This window comes from Hemicordylus capensis, chromosome 7 (assembly GCF_027244095.1).
Source record: "Hemicordylus capensis ecotype Gifberg chromosome 7, rHemCap1.1.pri, whole genome shotgun sequence".
NCBI lineage: Eukaryota > Metazoa > Chordata > Lepidosauria > Squamata > Cordylidae > Hemicordylus > Hemicordylus capensis.
In genome coordinates, this window is record NC_069663.1 from 16,511,223 (window position 1) to 16,529,074 (window position 17,852).

A 17,852-nucleotide genomic window follows, 5' to 3' on the forward strand; every position below is an offset into this window, starting at 1 on the left:
AGGCCCTTTTATGGACCTCTGAACCGGTTCAAAAGTCCGGCGGTTCTGCCAGTTCCAAGGTGGAGGGGATAGCTTTAAGGACTGGGGAGGGTGCTCTTACCCCCCGCCCCATGTTTCCCCCACCGCGTTTCCCCCGCCAGCGCTGTGTGCAAAATCGTGTCCCTCGGGGCACAAAGTGGCTGGAAGTGGCTGGAAGTGTCCGGTGCATGTGTGCACGTCACGATGTGTGCTCACTTGTGTACCGGGCACTTCTGGCAAGTTGTGCTTGTGCACCTGGCACTTCCAGCCACTTCTGGTCCGTGACACACCAGGGTGGCAAGGAGGTATGTTGCTGCCCCACGGGACCGATTTTGCACACAGCTCCAGTGGGGGAAATGTGGCAGGGGTGGGAGAAAGAGCACCCAACCCAGCCCTTCAAGCTATCCCCCCACGCCCCTTCGAACTGGCAGTTGCTAGTCCCATGCACACTCCTAATGGCGGGTGCTGGTGTCTATCTTATGCTTCTCTTTAAGATTGTGAGCCCTTTGGGGTCAGGGAGCCATTTTATTTATTTATATCTCTGTGGACCGCTTTGGGAGCTTTGGTTGAAATGCAGTATATAAATATTCATCATCTTCGCTGTATTCTTCCTGGTTCACCATATTTCCCGATACATTTATCCAAACCCCTCTTAAAGCCATCTAGGCTGTTGGCTGTCACCACATCTTGTGGCAGAGAATTCTATAGGTTAATTATGCATTGTCTGAAAAAGTACTCCCTTTTGTCGGTCGTAAACTTCTTGGCAATCAGTTTCATGGGCTGACCCCTGGTTCTAGTTTTCTGTGAGGGAGAAAATTTTCTCCCTATCAAATTTCTCCATATCATGCATGATTTTATAGACTTCTATCATGTTTCCCCTCAGTCATACTTTTCTAAACTAAACGGTGACTTGGAAATTTCTTTGTGAATACACACACACACACACCCCGGAGCTGAAGGTTTGAGATAGAAGGGATACACTTGTTTTAAAAGTTCAGGAACCCCTGATCTAGACAATACTATGGGAGGACTGGATATTCATTGTTTAGAGTGTAATCCTGCATGTTAAAAAGAGCAGCTAGTTGGGAAATGTGCAGCAAGCTGTAGATGGGCTGGTCAGTGCCCTTTCTTTTTTGTTGGGTCATAGGAGAGTGAGTAAGACTGCCACTTGGTGGTCATCCAATAACATTACACTTGGGTTATGCCAGTAACTTCCTGGAGGTTATTCACACTTGACTTCAGGCTTCGGGGTAAATGTTGAGTGAAGCCACTTCGAATCACACTCATGGCATTGAGGGAAGCAGCCCCTCCCCTCTGCTCTCAGGTTTTGTTTTTGCAAGTGCACTTGGCAGGCATCAGTGTTTTCCTTCCTAGCCAATGCGGGGGTGGGGAGAGTTTCCTGCAGTGATAGATCTACATTTCTGAAGAGACCATGCCTCTTATCATGCTAATGATTCTACGTCTGCACCTCTCCCTGTTTGCTCCGGCGTTTTCAGGAAAAGTAGCTAAAACCAGCATTTTAAAAATCCAGAAATACCTCAAGATAAGATAGAATTCGCATCACAAACCCCAACTTGTGTGTGGAGTGGGTCCAAGGATCTCGAAGGCACTTCAGGGTAAGTTTGGCTGGTGTGTAAGCACACACACACTCTCCCAAAGGAGATTGAAGGCAGAAGCCCTGTGTGTAAAGCTTCCTGGGGCTCTCTCAGATAGTGGTATATTTCAACTGGAGTACAAGTTACAAGGATAAATAACAGGAAATCCACACTACCTTTCGGGATGTTGCATAATATTCCTGGCATCCTCTGCTGGCTCACCATCTCTTTATTTATTTGCCGTATAATGGCTCTGATAGGCCAGTTGATGAAAGTGAGTGGTTAGGAGAAAGAGTGGTTAGGAGAAAGTGGTTAGGAGAAACAGAAAGCACTCTGTTCAAATGAGATACTCATCCAAGCTTCAGGAAGGTGATTCCCCTCCAGTTATTTCCCAGGTTGGAAAAAGCAAAGAGGGAGATGTGTTAACTTAACTGAAGGCACTTTGGGGCTGGTGATCTGTCATGGGGTAGCAGATCTGCTGACTTGCAGACTGCCTCCTGTTTGTCTTATTTGTAAATAAGAAGGCAGTTCACATGGCCGTTGATGGGGTGGGAGGAGCATCCTACCCAACTTTGGGAACTGTGCATGCACCCAAGTTTTGATGGCAAGCTAGTCAGTAGCAGCTTGCTCTCAGGAGCTAGTGAGGTGCCAAAGGAAGCAGCTTGAATTGCCCCCCTCTCTCCTGCCCCACCCAAGAACTTCACTGCTTGTAGACCAGACATTTGTCAGGTAGAGCTGCGCAGTACCCGATGAATGGCCAGCCTGCAGGCAGTGCGGAAGAGAGAGGAGCAACCTGAGGTGCCTCTTTTGGTGCCCCCTTGGCTCCTTAGGACAAGCCACTACTGGTGTTAGCAAAAACCTAGGTGTGGGGGGAGTGATAGTCTGTGTGACCTAGGTGGTCACCTAGGGAACCAGTTCTTGGTATGCAAAAATGGTGCCAGCACATATACTCAGCATTTTAATGAGGTAAGTAGTAGGAAAAGCCATTCTACCCAGCTCCCGACTCACAGATGATCACTTCCTACCTAGGTTTTCACTAGCACGTGACTGAAAATTGGAATTGAGCACAGCTCCTGAAGCTGGATTAGGGAGGAGAGATGGTCTTGTAGTAGCAAGCATGAATTGTACCCTTTGGTAAGGGTCCACCCCAGTTGCATATGAATGGGAGACTTGATGTGTGAGCACTGTAAGATATTCCCCTCAGGGGATGGAGCCGCTCGGGAAGGCAGGGGCGTAACTATAATATGGCAAGGGGAGACAGTTGTCTGGGGGCCCACTGCCTTGGGGGGGGCCCAGAGGCAAGTCACATGACTGACTCCCCCAGCTGTTCCCCCTCCCAGGCTTCCTTCAGTTGTATTCATCCTCTGAAATTGATATGAGTATTAAGACCTGGAGCTACCAGAACAGTATGTCTTTCTCTAGTACCATTAAATGACTTGCATTGTCCACAATTTACAAAACCTTTTGTTGTGGCACATAGGAGATACCACACACACACACACACACACACACACACACACACACACACACACACACACACACTTTTTACTATGCTTTTTTTAACCACTATTCAGCCTCATTTAAGATTTCTTTACTTCATGAGCTGAGCTTCAGTGAGGGGGAGGCATTTTAAAATCTTGTTTCTGGGCCCACTCCAACCTTGCTATGCCCCTGCTGGGAGAAGCAGAAGGTTCCAGGTTCCCTCCCTGGCAGCATCTCCAAGATAGGACCGAGAGAGACTCCTGCCTGCCACTCACCTGAATTCTATTCTAATTCAGACAAATTCTGATCGATCTGAATGAATCTCCACTCTGTTCAGTAGTTCCAAATCAAATTGATTCAAATTCGATTCAAAGTTGAATTGATTCATGTGAATTCTGTGCACCTCCCTACGAAATCTCCAGTACACTCTCATCAAAGGGCGGACGGGGACTTCAGGTTGTGCTGCTTGTTATGTGTGCTGGGGGCACCACTTGTGCTTTTTGGACCTCAGCTCCTGTAGTTTTTGGAAGCCATTGCTTTTAGGTGAAGCTTCTGCTGATCCTGACTGTAACAATAAATAGTTGTGTTTCCAGGCCTGAGTGCTCCCTCGATTTCCCCTCCTACCAACCCAGCACTATTCCTGGAACTTCTCACCGTTTGGGGAAAGTAGGGAGCGTGCAACTATGGAAAAGAGCTCCCGCTAGAAACGAAAAGTGTGCTGGAATTAAAACAAGAAGACAGTAAGAACAGCAAGGCCGTGGTCAGAATGGTGGAAGTTTAATGCGCAGTGTTAGCATGAACAGATCCTCACTAGACATTAGTGCTTGACTACTCTAGGAACGGGGGCAACCCACTCTTTAAAAACACGTCCGTTTCGTCTCTGAACTCTCGAGTAACCTGTGGAACCAGGAGAGCATTTTTTGAAAATGTGCAAGTATGAAAGCTCACCAATATGCTGGATGCTTCTCAGGCTTTATCTGTGTTTGCGCTTTGGCCAGCATCGATGCTGTTTTAATGCAATGTTAATTTGGCTAATGACAAATACCGGCCATTTCCAGAGATGGCAGTCGTCATGTAACCAGGATCGTGCTTTCAAAGCCTTGTCTTTGATCACTGGAAAACGCACTGAGCCCCTCCTGCAGCTGCAGTAGTTTATCAAACAGGGGCATCATTAGGGGGTGCCCTATGGGGGACAGGCCCCCAATTTATTGCTCAGAGCCCTGAATCTCATCAACCACCTCTCTCCTCCCTGACTCTTTCCAGAAAGGGAACACAGCAGCAGAAGCACCTGCAGAGAGCATCGGAGATAAGGTTGCCATGTTCCGGCTTTCCAAATCCGGGTGCCTAATTTGCATATTATGGAAATTGGCTTGAAAATAATTTTCGAGCAGAATAACGACTGCAAGTTTTGCTCTACAACTCCCCTTCTACAAGGGCTTAGCTTTTTTTAAAAATAAAAATAAAAATAAATGAAAGCTGAAATCTGGGCAAATCTGGGTGGGCTAATCAATCTGGGTGAGATGCTTAAAATCCGGGTGAAACCCGAAATTCCGGGGGGCATGGCAACTCTAATCTCCTAGCCAATGTTCCTTGTAACAAGGATTCCCAGATGCTGATGACTACAATTCCCATAATCCCCAGCCATAGGCCATTGCAGCTGAAGATGCTGGGAGTTGTAGTCAACAGCATCTGGGAGTCCCTGTTACAGGGAACACTGCTGCTATGCTCAAGTAGCTCTCTGATGCTTCCACCTTAATAGACACTTTATTATAATATTAGGGACTTTCAAAAAATACCTGATTATTCTTATGGGGGATGATTGAGTTTAATTATCCAAAGCCGACTGTGGATCCAGACCCTGGGTCTCTTAAATACCTAGCAATGCCTCTATTATCAAATAATTATCTTCACAATATGTTCAAAATATAGGAGGAAAATAGGGTCCTCCTAATGAAACCCCATGTTTAATCCACTCACTGCCCCTAGGTTTAACCAAATATGCTGCCTGTAGCCTTCTAAAATAGTAACTAAGGGGGTGTTGCAAAAGGGAAGGAAGTGGGGCCCTCTGGCCTCCTGTAATTTGAACACTGATTCACAAACATAAGGACTAGCAACTTGATTCCCACTCCCCCCGCCACCGAGAAAGAAAAAGAGAAAGCTGAAATGTTCAGGATGCTAAATTCTGACCCCAAAGCCAAATTCTACACCCATGTGGCAAATCTGCAACAGCTACCTAACCTTGGCTGCTTGCCTCCAGAACATCATATCCCAATAGTTTTATAAAGTGCGACAGGATTTTTTAAATCTCTTAACTTTTTGTGTTTTGTTCATTCCCTTGAATATGGAGTCGATGACAGTCTTTGGTCATACTGTCACGCTTATTTCCCTTCTGGCCGATCAGAGTGATGGCTGTGCTTATCTCACAAGCCACATAAACTTCCTGAATATGAAGAGCATCATTTCAAAAATGGAATTTCCTTCGTGAAAAAGACCAGCTATCTTCAGGGTGCAGACAAGAGGATGAGCTGAAATTGTTGGCTTCACACTTGCAGTTTTTGCCCCTAAACCTTTCGCGGATCTGTTGGTGAAAAACACAAAAACGTTGTTCCCCCAAACATCACAGTGAAGAATGCATTCTGTTATGAAAACAAACTGTGGGTCCTTTAATAACGGTCACGATCCTCTAACTGAGAGCAAGTGTGTAGCAGCCCAGTGCTGCTCAACAGCACAGGTGTGAAAATGAGAACACTCTCCAGCAAAATCCCTCCAATTCCCTCAGACCCCATAGAAGAAATGATCCCTCAAGGTTCTCCCCACATCTTGGTAAAACACAAAACTGCTTATTCCCTGCATCGTCCTCTATTACTCCTTCACACCAAGGGATGTAACACAGTCTTGCCAGGTAATGACCAGGAAATCCCAGAAAACTCCAGGCAAACTTCTGTCGACATCAGGAAGTCTTTCCTTTTCTTGTTGGCTTCATTTGCCTTCTCAAGGCAGGATTAGGAGGTGTCTTTCAGCTCTGGACTCTGGGGTGCCTGGGGAGGCACCTCTGTGGCTGGGGACTGCATCTCTTGGGACTGATCTGCAGGGAGAAAGACAGATGGAAGATGTGGAAGGGGAGGATGGGTATCTCATTCAACAGAGAGATTCCCAGCTATCTCCTAAAAACTAGCTCCACTGGTGGAGCCAGCCGAATGGGCTCTGGAACATAGGAAGTTGCCATATACTGAGTCAGACCATAGGTCCATCTAGCTCAGTATTGTCTACCCAGACTGGCAGCGGCTTCTCCAAGGTTGCAGGTAGGAATCTGTCTCAGCCCTATCTTGGAGATGCTGCCAGGGAGGGAACTTGGAACCTTCTGCTCTTCCCAGAGTGGCTCCATCCCCTAAGGGGGATATCTTGCAGTGCTCACACATCAGACTCCCATTCATATGCAACCAGGGTGGACCCTGCTTAGCTAAGGGGACAAGTAATGCTTGCTACTACAAGACCAGCTCTCCTCAGCATGACTTGTCCCCTTAGCTAAGCAGGGTCCACCCTGGTTGCATATGAATGGGAGACTAGAAGTGTGAGCACTGTAAGATATTCCCCTCAGGGGATGGAACCGCTCTGGGAAGAGCAGAAGGCTCCAAGTTCCTCCCTGGCATCTCCAAGATAAGGCTGAGAGAGATTCCTGCCTGCAACTTTGGAGAAGCCGCTGCCAGTCTGTGTAGACAATACTGAGCTAGATGGACCAATGGTCTGACTCAGTATATGGCAGCTTCCTATGTCCTTCCCAGTAATATAGCCCTGAGAGATCTGAGAACCACCTGCTCAGGTGCCTTATTCTCTGCCATCAAACTCTCTGCCACCGGATGTGGTGGCGGCCACTAGCCTGGATGGCTTTTAAAAAGGCCTAGACAAAATAATGGAGATCAGGTCTTTCAATGGCTAATAGTCTGGTGGCTATAGGCCACCTCCAGTCTCAGAGGTAAGAGGCCTCTAAATACCAGTTGCAGGTTATTTTACCTGATTGTCTAATTTTAATTTGTTGCTGTACTTCACATTTAGTGTGTGTGTGTGTGTGTGTGTCTGTCTGTCTGTCTGTCTTTCCCTTTTTCCCTCTTGTTTTCGTTTTTGTTCTTTTAATTTATGTAAACCGCCTTGAGTCTATGGAAGTCAGGCGGTCAATAAATTCACAAAACAAACAAACAAACAAACAAACAAACAAATAAATTTCAGCTATTATATGTTATTCTAACTTATACTTTTAGATGCCTTACTTTTAAAGATAGTTGTACCGATTTACTTGCCCATGTTTTTCTCTCTGCTTTATCTCCCCACAACTTCTAGGATTGTATCCTATTAATCCTAATTTCACCCTTGCTTTATCTTATTTTACTAGTCAGCCCACAATTTTTAGAGTTGTATTTCACTAATCATAATCTTATAGTCTGATCATAGTTATGAATTTGCAGCAATTGAGTTGTACCTACTTCAAGATAATCTGGTTTATAATCATTTGAATGGAATTCATGTCATTGCCACATGAACTTTTATTTCATTGTATCTGTACTATATCCTGTGCTGGTCTTTGACCATAATAAAGATGCTCTATATTTTTACCAGTTGCAGGGGAGTAGCAGTAGGAGAGAGGGCATGTCCTCAGCTCTTGCCTGTGGGCACCCCAGAGGCATCTGGTGGGCCAGTGTGTGAAACAGGATGCTGGACTAGATAGGTCTTCTTGGGCCTGATCCAGCAGGGCTGCTCTTAGGGTCTTATATGTTTGCATGAGTGGACAATGCCATGCCTGATCAGCGTTCTTACCCCAATATACCCAGTGAGCTGCTTGTCTCCTTTCAGTTTCACAGGAAGAATAACAATTCCATTCGCCAAGGTCCTCATTGCCACGGAGGGACCATGGACTAATTCTGATGAGACCTACCTGCGTTTATAGACATTTCTGCCAGTTTCAGTGGCAAGTCGGTGGGATTGACACCTGCTGGTGAGCCCAGGATGTCAGGCAAGGCGTTCCTTCGCCCCGTGCGCCCAGATGATGCAAAATCCAACACCGGCTCCACTTCAGTCATACTTCCCCTGGAATGACAAAGAGACCTCCAAGTTAGGCCAGGCAGGGTCAGATTAAGCCTTTTGCCGCACCTCAAATTTTGCTGTGGTAGGCAAGTGCCTGCTCTGCCTCTGCTTAAATCCATCACTGTGGCCAGGGCCTCTGACGGCATGGCCTCAGCGTGCGAACAGAGCTTCAGTGGGCAACGAGGTCATTCACACAACCGGAAACTGTGTAGGACCAGTGTCCTACCCTGGTTAGGGAGTGGCGTGCCCTCCCAGTTATGGGGTTGTGTGGGTGCAAACAGTAAGGTGGGAGGAGGGAGAAGGTAGGAGGGAAAGCTGGGTAGGGCAGCCCTGTCAAACTTTGCCCAGGGTGCCATATAAACCTGAGGGCTGGCACTTCCAGCTGTTTTTAGACTACAACTCCCATCATCCCCAGCCACAGTAGTCAATGGCCAGGAATTATGGGGGTCGTAGGCCAACATCTGCAGGAGGCCAAAGTTCAGCAGCCTTTCTCTAGGGAATGGATTAGAAAGAATGACAGGGAATGCCCACTGAAATGCACAGGTTCCTTCCAAATGGTCATAGGAATGCATGGATTTTCCAAATTCCAGTGGGCATTCCCTGTCATTTGTTTTCGGATATCCTGACACTAGTCCACTATAGGATGTGCATGCCAATGGTCCCAGGTCCAATCCCTGGCAGCATCTCCAGGTAGGGCTGGGAGAGACTCCTGCCTGCAACCTTGGAGAAGCCACTGCCAGTCTGTGTAGACAATACTGAGCTGGCTGGACCAAGGGTCTGATTCAGTATAAGGCAGCTTCCTACGCTCCTAAGGCAGGACACATGGCAATAAACAGCTTTAGGAGTAGCAAGAGCAGCACTTGATTTCCATGTAGAAAGTCAAGGGCTTTGCATCCCTGCTGAGACCCTGGAGGGGGAAAAAGTTGCGGGACTGTGCACTCCACCACTGTCTGTGCTGCTTGACCACACGCTTTGCCACCAGTGGTTGCCTTCTGATAATAACCTTTGTGGTGGGATGATCCCCTCCGAGAAGGGCATCCTGTCCCTGCAATTCATGTTACGAATCCCATCTCAGGTGGTTGGGGGTGGTCCAGCTAAAGCAAGGGCTTCAAGACATGAGTTCTCGCAGCTGGTGCCACCCACCACTTCAGTCAACAAATATCCTCTTTAGCCTTCTTTCCCAGACAGCATTACAGACACCACTGCACACACACACAAACACACACACACACCCCTCTTCCTTCTTTCCTTCCACGCACTTCACCATCTGTCTTCAGGGACGCTGCCAAGTAACTTGCTAGTAACCGCAGGTTGCAAAGCTGTATATTGAGGGAAGTTTACATAAGAGCAGCCCTGCTGGATCAGGCCCAAGGCCTATCTAGTCCAGCATTCTGTTTCTCACCGGGGACCACCAGATGCCTCTGCAAAGCACCAAGTAGGAGATGAAGAAAGATCCACCAGGGCTGGCCCATAGAGGGTTGCCAACATTCCATCACCTGAATACGGGTCACATGTGGGTGGGTGGGTCTTAGGGGCAGAGTCATCTGGGGGTGGGGTCGCCCCAGGCGTATTCAGAAACCTGAGTAGCCGTGCATTTGTAAAACAACAAAACGGCACAAGCCCCATGATTGCACGAAGCTTCTTGTACACACAGACCATTCCACTTAGACATGGAGCAAGTGTCAGGTGAAAAACTAAGAGAATCCCCCAGGTTTTCACACACCCTCCATCCATCCTGTAGCTGTCACTGAAAGCCTCACTGAAAGGCTGCTTTATCTGCCAGAAGTGGAGTCTGTGGCTGCATTTACATTAGAGAAGTAAATGTAAATCCACCCAGGCCATGGCTCCTGCAAGTTTGCAGAACAATCCGGGCCTCTTTTGTGAACTTTGTTATTTCTTTCACATGATAATATGGACTTCACCCAGACTTCAAAGGGCTCTGTGCAGATGCATTGAAGGATGAAGGCGAACCCCAGTGCTGCAAATAATACAGGGGCAGGGGACGTTGCCTCAGTTACGGGACTACCCGTATAATATGGGTCTGTTGGGAACACTATCTATCTATCTATCTATCTATCTATCTATCTATCTATCTATCTATCTATCTATCTATTTATTTAATATCCCGCTCTTCCTCCGAGGAGCTCAGAGTACATGCTTATTTGTTACCCTCACAACAACCCTGTGAGGTAGGTTAGGCTAAGAGATACATGACTGACCCAGAGTCACCCCGTGAGTTTCATGGTTGGATAGAGATTTGAACTCGGGTCTTCCCTGACCTAGTCCAACAATCTAACCACTACGCTATGCTGGCACTAGGTCCATCCACTAGGCATGTCATGAACCCCAAGTCTGGCGTGGAGAAGTCCCAGGATGAAGGGGTCATGACGACTGAGCTGGACACCAGGGGCCATCAAGTGGCTGTGACCCCGGAGCCTGACTCTGACCGAGAGAACTCACAGGACGAGGCAAGCTGCGACTGGCCCTCACCTCCACCAATGGAAATGCCAGCACCTTCTGACCCCCTCACCACACCCTTGCCTGTGTCCTCTGAGTTGGAGGATGAACCCGAAGCACCCCGATCCCCACCTGCTGCCACCCAGCTATGCCACAGCCAGTGCTTAAGAAATAGGGTGCAGCCCCTTTAAGACATCCCATGTCTTGGGGCTGAGGGGCTATCTCTGTATTCAAGGCCTCAGTTTGTCTCTACCACTTGCTGAAGTAGCTTTGTTGCGCCTGTCCCTGCTGAAGACAAAGGTCTTCTCCTGGAGTCTAAAAGAACAAAGTGATGATGCCAAGTGAGCCTCATTGGTGGCTCATTGGTGGAAGAGAACTTCCACTGGTGGTAGCAAGCATGACTTGTCCCCTTAGCTAAGCAGGGTCCACCCTGGTTGCATACGAAAGGGAGACTAGAAGTGTGAGCACTGTAAGATATTCCCCTCAGGGGATGGAGCCGCTCTGCGAAGAGCAGGAGGTTCCAAGTTCCCTCCCTGGCAGCATCTCCAAGATAGGGCTGAGAGAGATTCCTGCCTGCAACCTTGCAGAAGCCGCTGCCAGTCTGGGAAGACAATATTGAGTTAGATAGACCAAGGGTCGGACTCAGTATATGGCAGCTCCCTATGTTCCTATTGGGGAGGCTATTCCATAGATTGGGTGCCACCACCAAAAAGGCTCTCTCCCTAGTAGCTGCCTGCCTCATCTCTTTTGTTGGGACACTTGGAGCACAGCCTCCGGAAATCTTAAGGTCCAGCTCAGGACATATGGGACAAGGTGCTGTCTCAGGAGACCTGGTCCCAAGCAATTTAGGGATTTAAAGGTTTAAACTAGCACTTTTGAATTGGGTCCAGAAACAGACAGGGAGTCAGTGCAGCTGTCGAAGCCCTGGTGTGATATATTCAAAACGCTCAGCCCCAGTTAATAATATCGTGGCCCAATTTTGGATGAGCTGCAGTTTCTGTTCTCAAAGACAGCAGCATGCACCATTGTAGTGATCTAAAAAGGAGGTTACCAGCACATGAGTAACTGTGGCCAAGCTATTTGCGTCCCCAGATAAGGTGGCAGCCGGCGTATCATCTGAAAAACTGAGAAAAGGCACAGAAGCCGCTTAAGCTTCTAGCGACAGTGCTGGATCAGTGAGCACCCCCCTGGCTGCAAAAGTGGTCCTTTAGTGGGAGTGCAACCCCCCCGAAAACCAGCTGAATAGCATTCATCCAGATTAATGAACTGGTAAGGTTTCTGCCTGGCAGGAGTTAGGACAGGTGGGTTGAGGGGGAGGGAAAGGGATAGAAAGGGAGGGATTTGGTAGTGGGCCAGGAGTGAAGGGGGACATTATGCCGATTATAGCTAGTTCTGAAATTGTTGTTGTTGTTGTTGTTGTTAATAATAATTCAATTTCTATACCACCCTTCCAAAAATGGCTCAGGGTGGTTTACACAGAGAAGTAACAAACAAATAAGATCGATCCCTGTCCCCAAAGGGCTCACAATCTAAAAATTGTTGTGTTTCCTATATTGTATACACCCAAATTAAAAAGTGTTCTTTTTAAAAAAAGAATTCTCCAGGAGGTTTGATTCTGTTTGTTCAGGCTTGAATCTAGACCAGGGATTCTCAACGCTGAGTCCCCAGATGTTATTGGACTTCAACTCCCATATCCCCAACTGGGCCTGGGGATTGTGGGGGTTGAAGTCCAATAACATCTGGGGACCCAACGTTGAGAATCCCTGATCTAGACAATGGCTTTCTGACATATAACAGCAAGGCTGCACATTATTATTATTATTATTATTATTATTATTATTATTATTATTATTATTATTATTATTATTATTTATTACATTTATATCCCACTCTTCCTCCAAGGAGCCCAGAGCGGTGTACTACATACTTGAGTTTCTTTTTCACAACAACCTTGTGAAGTAGGCTAGGCTGAGAGAGAAGTGACTGGCCCAGAGTCACCCAGCTAGTATCATGGCTGAATGGGGATTTGAATTCGGGTCTCCCCGGTCCTAGTCCAGCACTCTAACCACTATACCACGCTGGCTACACAACTTGGCCCTTCAGCTGTTGTTGGTATACAACTCCCATCAATCTCTGACTATTGGCCACTGTGGCTGGGGACGATGGGAATTGTAGTCCAACGGCTGGAGGGCCAAAGCTGTGCAGCCCAACATTATAGAGTTAATTAACGTAGACCACTGGTTCCTAACCTGTGGTACTCCAGATGTTGCTGAACTACAACTCCCATAATCCCTAGCTGGTCTTGTTGGTGAGCTGGTCTTGTGGGTGAGCTGGTCTTGTGGTAGCAATCATGAATTGTCTCTGTTGCTAAGCAGGGTCTGCCCTGGTTTGCATTTGAATGGGAGACTACATGTGTGAGCACTGGAAGATATTCCTCTTAGGGAGTCGGGCTGCTCTGGGAAGAGCACCTGCCTGCTTGCATGCAGAAGGTTTCAAGTTCCCTCCCTGGCAACATCTCCAAGAGAGGGCTGAGAGAGACTCCTGCCTGCAACCTTGAAGAAGCAGCTGCCTGTCTGTGTAGACAATACTGAGCTAGATAGACCCATGGTCTGACTCAATACAGTCATCCCGCACCAACCGTGAGGGTTCCGTTCCAGCAAAACCTCACCATTGGCAAATTTGCATTTGGTGAGCAATCGAAATCAATGGGAAACAGTGGGGTAAGTGGAATTTTGGTCGCAAAAAACCCAAAAAACCAAAGAAAAACACACACACACAAATGCCAAAAACTACCCGGAATCCCTTAAAATCACCAAGAATAAGCAAGAGGAGTAAGCAAATTGAACCACTTGAAGTCACTTGAAGGCACTTTTGAACCCCTCCAAACTGCTCAAAGTTACTTTAAACTGCAAGGAGTTGGCAGCGTCAGCAAGACAAATGAGCAGATGGAACCTCCAACCCACACACCCCAAATTGTGAAAAAAACCCCAAATCACTAAAGAATCTCTCCAAACCACAGATACTCGGGTCGCGGTTGGTGACACCAGTAACAATTTCCCAGTCGAGGATACACAGAGCCACGATTGGGGAAACCACAGTTAGTGAAGGGTAACTCTATAAGGCAGCTTCCTATGTTCCTAGCCACATTAAAATTGTAGGTGGGGATGATGGGAGTTGTAGTTAATATTATTTATTTTATTTTTGTTTTTACATTTATATCCCACTCTTCTTCCGAGGAGCTCAGAGTTACATGGATATTTTTATCCTCACAACAGCCCTGTGAGGTAGATTAGGCTGAGAGAGACGTGACTGGCCCAGAGTCAACCAATGAGTTTCATGGCTGAATGGGCATTAAAACCCAGGTTTTCCTGGTCCTAGTCCAACACTCTAACCACTACACTATTCTGTGTTCAGCAACACAGGTCGAGAACCCCCTGACATCAGAGGATGCTCTCATTGCTAATTGCTGCTGTGATGAACTGTTACTGAGCTGGTCTTGTATATACATTTTAGGAACATAGGAAGCTGCCATACACTGAGTCAGACTATTGGTCTATCTAGCTCAGTATTGTCTTCACAGACTGGCAGCAGCTCCTCCAAGGTTCCTGCAGGCAGGAATCTCTCTCAGCCCTATCCTAGAGATGCTGCCAGGCAGGGAACTTGGAACCTTCTGCTCTTCCCAGAGCAGCAGCTCCATCCCCTGAGGGGAATCTCTTCCAGTGCTCACACTTCTAGTCTCCCATTCATATGCAACCAGGGTGGACCCTGCTTAGCTAAGGGGACAAGTCATGCTTGCTACCACAAGACCAGCTCTCTCTTTTCTCATAATGGCCAATGGAAGATAGCACTTCATACACTTGATGAAGTGAACTCTAGTCCATGGACATCTACTGTGTAAGCTATGATAAATTGTTAGTCTTTATCATGCCACAAGACTCTTTGTTGTTTTTGCTGCACCAGACTTACATGTCACCCTTATAGAAACCGTGAAGTTAAGCATTTTAATTAACCTTCTTAATTTTTACTTAAAACATGGAATTGGGTCAGTGCTTTGCTGCTACAGAAGTGTGTAGGGAGGAGAGCTGGTCTTGTGGCACCAAGCATGAATTGTTCCCTTTGCTAAGCACAGTCCACCTGGTTTGAATCTGAATGGGAAACTACAGCACGGTAAGATATTCCTCTTAGGGGATGGGGCCGCTCTGGGAAGTTTCTGCTTGCATGCAGAAGGTTCCAAGTTCCCTCCCGGGCAGCATCTCCAAGATAGGGCTGAGGGAGACTCCTGCCTGCAACCTGGGAGAAACCTCTGCCAGACTGTGCAGACAATACTGAGCTAGATGGACCCATGGCCTGAATCGGTAGAAGGCAGCTTCCTATCTTCCTATGTATCTCTGTTTTTCTTATTTAGAATGTATGGAATACGTTGCATGGCTAACTGAACAAAGTGGTGATTTTCTTATATTTAGCACAGGGAGAGCAACTGACTCTATCCAGCCCCAGCACCCCTCCAGTGACTGTTGCTGGCGTCTACCTTATGTTTCTCTTTAGATGGTGAGCCCTCTGGGGACAGAGGACCATCTTACTTTATTCTTTGCTACTTCATATCCCACTCTTCCTCCAAGGAAGCCAGAGTAGTGCACATGGTTTTTTGTTTATCTTCACAACCACCCTGTGATGTAGGTTAGATTGAGAGAGATAAGTGACTATCCCAGAGTCACCCACTGAGTGTCATGCATAAATGGGGATTTGAACTTGGGTCTCCCTATCCTAGATCAGGGATTCTTAACGTTGGGTCCCCAGATGTTATTGGACTTCAACTCCCATAATCCCCAGGGCCAGTGGCCTTTAGTTGGGAATATGGGAGTTGAAGTCCAATAACATCTGGGGACCCAACACTGAGAATCCTTGTCCTAGATCAACATTTGAACCCAGAAATAGGCAACCTTGGCTCTCCAGCTGTTGAACTAAACACACACACACACACACACACACGCGCGCGCGCGCGCGCGCGCGCCAAGTGTGTGTGCTGGGTGTAAAAGGAGACCCTGTTAGGAACATAGGAAGCTGCCATATACTGAGTCAGACCACTGGTCTATCTAGACCACTGGTCTATCTAGCTCAGTATTGTCTACACAGACTGGCAGCGGCTTCTCCAAAGTTGCAGGCAGGAATCTCTCTCAGCCTTATCTTGGAGATGCCAGGAAGGGATGTTACTGGTCAGTGCGGTTGCTTGTTTATATAAATTCTGAAAAATGACCCAGACAGGGCATTAAAATCATGCCTGTCTTGTCTAGACTCTGCTCTGAAAGTACAGCCCCCCCCTGCACTGACCTCAACTTCCAATCTGCTGTTCCAAAGAAGCGCTACACCACGGGCACCATCTGAAGCCAATTTTTATGCTCAGTGCAATAAAACCGCCAGCTAGGAGAAGGACATCTTTCTCCAAGCCCCAGATGCCAGGCATACCCCAAACTTGCCCAACAGAGCACCCGCAATCCACAACTGTGATGTTGCCACAACCTTGCCTGCACACACAGAAGCAACACAGAAACCCCAGCTCTTGCCCTCATCGAAGTTCCACTTGGGATCCTACTGATCATCCACCCTGACATTAAATTTGCAATGTACATATGAATCCTAGTGCAGCTGCACACCCAGCCTAAAAGATGGAAGCAGAGCAAAATGTTGCTGTCCTGAAAGTTTGATTCTGTGCATTCATACTGATGTCATGCAACCTTGCCTCGGCCAGGGAAGCCAGCCAGTCACGTCCTAATTTTGTCTCTCCCCACCCCCCCACCGCTTTGTTCTCTCACCCCCAAGGAAGATACACTGGCTACCTGCAAGCTTCTGGGAGGATAATGAAAGAATTGCAGAATTGACCTGATTCCGACAGATACTCCGCTGAGATGGGTACCCAGAATAGCCACTTGTCATTTCCTATCTCTCCACATCCTCTCCATGTCTCCTTTCTGTCTCCACACACACAGAGCGAGAATCCAACCATCCCCATACAGAGGGCAGAAAATAAAAGCGAGCCGACCCACTTACCAGCTGGAGCAATGGAAGGGCCGATTCTGCTGTGGCTTCGCTTGAAAGAGGCTGGGAGGCAGGCTGGTGTGGAGAGAGGGCTTCACCATGCCCAGGCAACCTCCATGGCCAACTACGAACACCTCCCCTCCTTGGCTGAACTGCTCTTAGGATGCTTTGGGTATCAGCAGACCGCTAACTGCCTGATATGCCTGCCGGATCTACCAACCACTGGGAAGGGGGAGAGCTGTCTCCATCCCACATTTCTCCCAGCTACCCAAGCACAGCCGCAGGCCCCATCTTTTCTCTCTGGGGCTATTTAAGGGCAGGGAATCCGGGAAGCCGCTCTCTCGCACAGCCCACAGAGACCCCCCTCCTCATTTCTCCGAAGCCTGCCTTCCTCTGCCTCCCGACTGGCACTGCATTTGGTGCCTGCCTCTTTTTACACATGGCTGTTCAGGGCTGCCAGGGAGGTGGATTAGCTTCTCTCCGTGCAGTGGCAGCAGCAGCCTCCCTTATCCTTCCGGCTGGGCTGCTGTTCACTTCTTTCCCTGCCTGCTTCTCCTCCTCTTCTCTCCCACAACATCTTCCTTGAGCAACAGGTCATTGGGATTTCATTTTTCCCGTTCTTTCTGCACTGCCGTCCTGGTTTACAGATCTGCGGTGGCCAGGCATGTCTGTTTTTGCCTCCAGTCCAAACTGCTCAACAGTGAAGGGAAACACACACACACACACACACACACACACACACACACACACACACACACACAACCTCCCTGAGCCCTCAGCACAGTGATTCTCAGTGTTTTTCAACCAGGGGCCACACTAGCAAACCCCCCCCCCCCGAAAACACCCTTCAGTGTGAGAGCCATTTCCTGCTCTGCTGCCCTCTGCACAGTACTACATTTTTTCTCGGTGCTGGGAGGGCCTCTTACACCCATATAGGTGTTTCCCATAGTCTGGGCAGCATACCAGCAGGGATTCGAACCGGCAACCTCTGGCTTGCTAGTCAAGTCATTTCCCGGCTGCACCATTCCTGGGCTACCTGGAGGCACAGCTCTGGAATCAGCCACAATCTCAGTGCTTCACACAAGTAGCCCTACATGAGCCCGGCTAGTGCTGCTCATGTGAACAGCCTCACAATTTCAGTCGGCATGTCTGCAACAAGAGCCTTGCTCAGATGAGATCAAGCAGCGCAGC

The 17,852-nt window shown here is 48.0% G+C and overlaps 1 protein-coding gene across 1 annotated transcript; it reads right to left on the reverse strand.

Moving 5' to 3' along the window:
* Positions 1-3,851: 3,851 nt before the first annotated feature.
* LOC128332469 (cAMP-dependent protein kinase inhibitor beta-like) lies at positions 3,852-17,235 on the reverse strand. The gene is made up of 3 exons (XM_053266763.1): positions 16,674-17,235; positions 8,023-8,174; positions 3,852-6,180 (listed from the first exon to the last, which is right to left on the reverse strand). Exons 1-3 carry the CDS (start codon positions 16,760-16,762, stop codon positions 6,098-6,100), a joined length of 324 nt encoding a protein of 107 aa, XP_053122738.1. The 5' UTR covers positions 16,763-17,235; the 3' UTR covers positions 3,852-6,097.
* Positions 17,236-17,852: the final 617 nt, after the last annotated feature.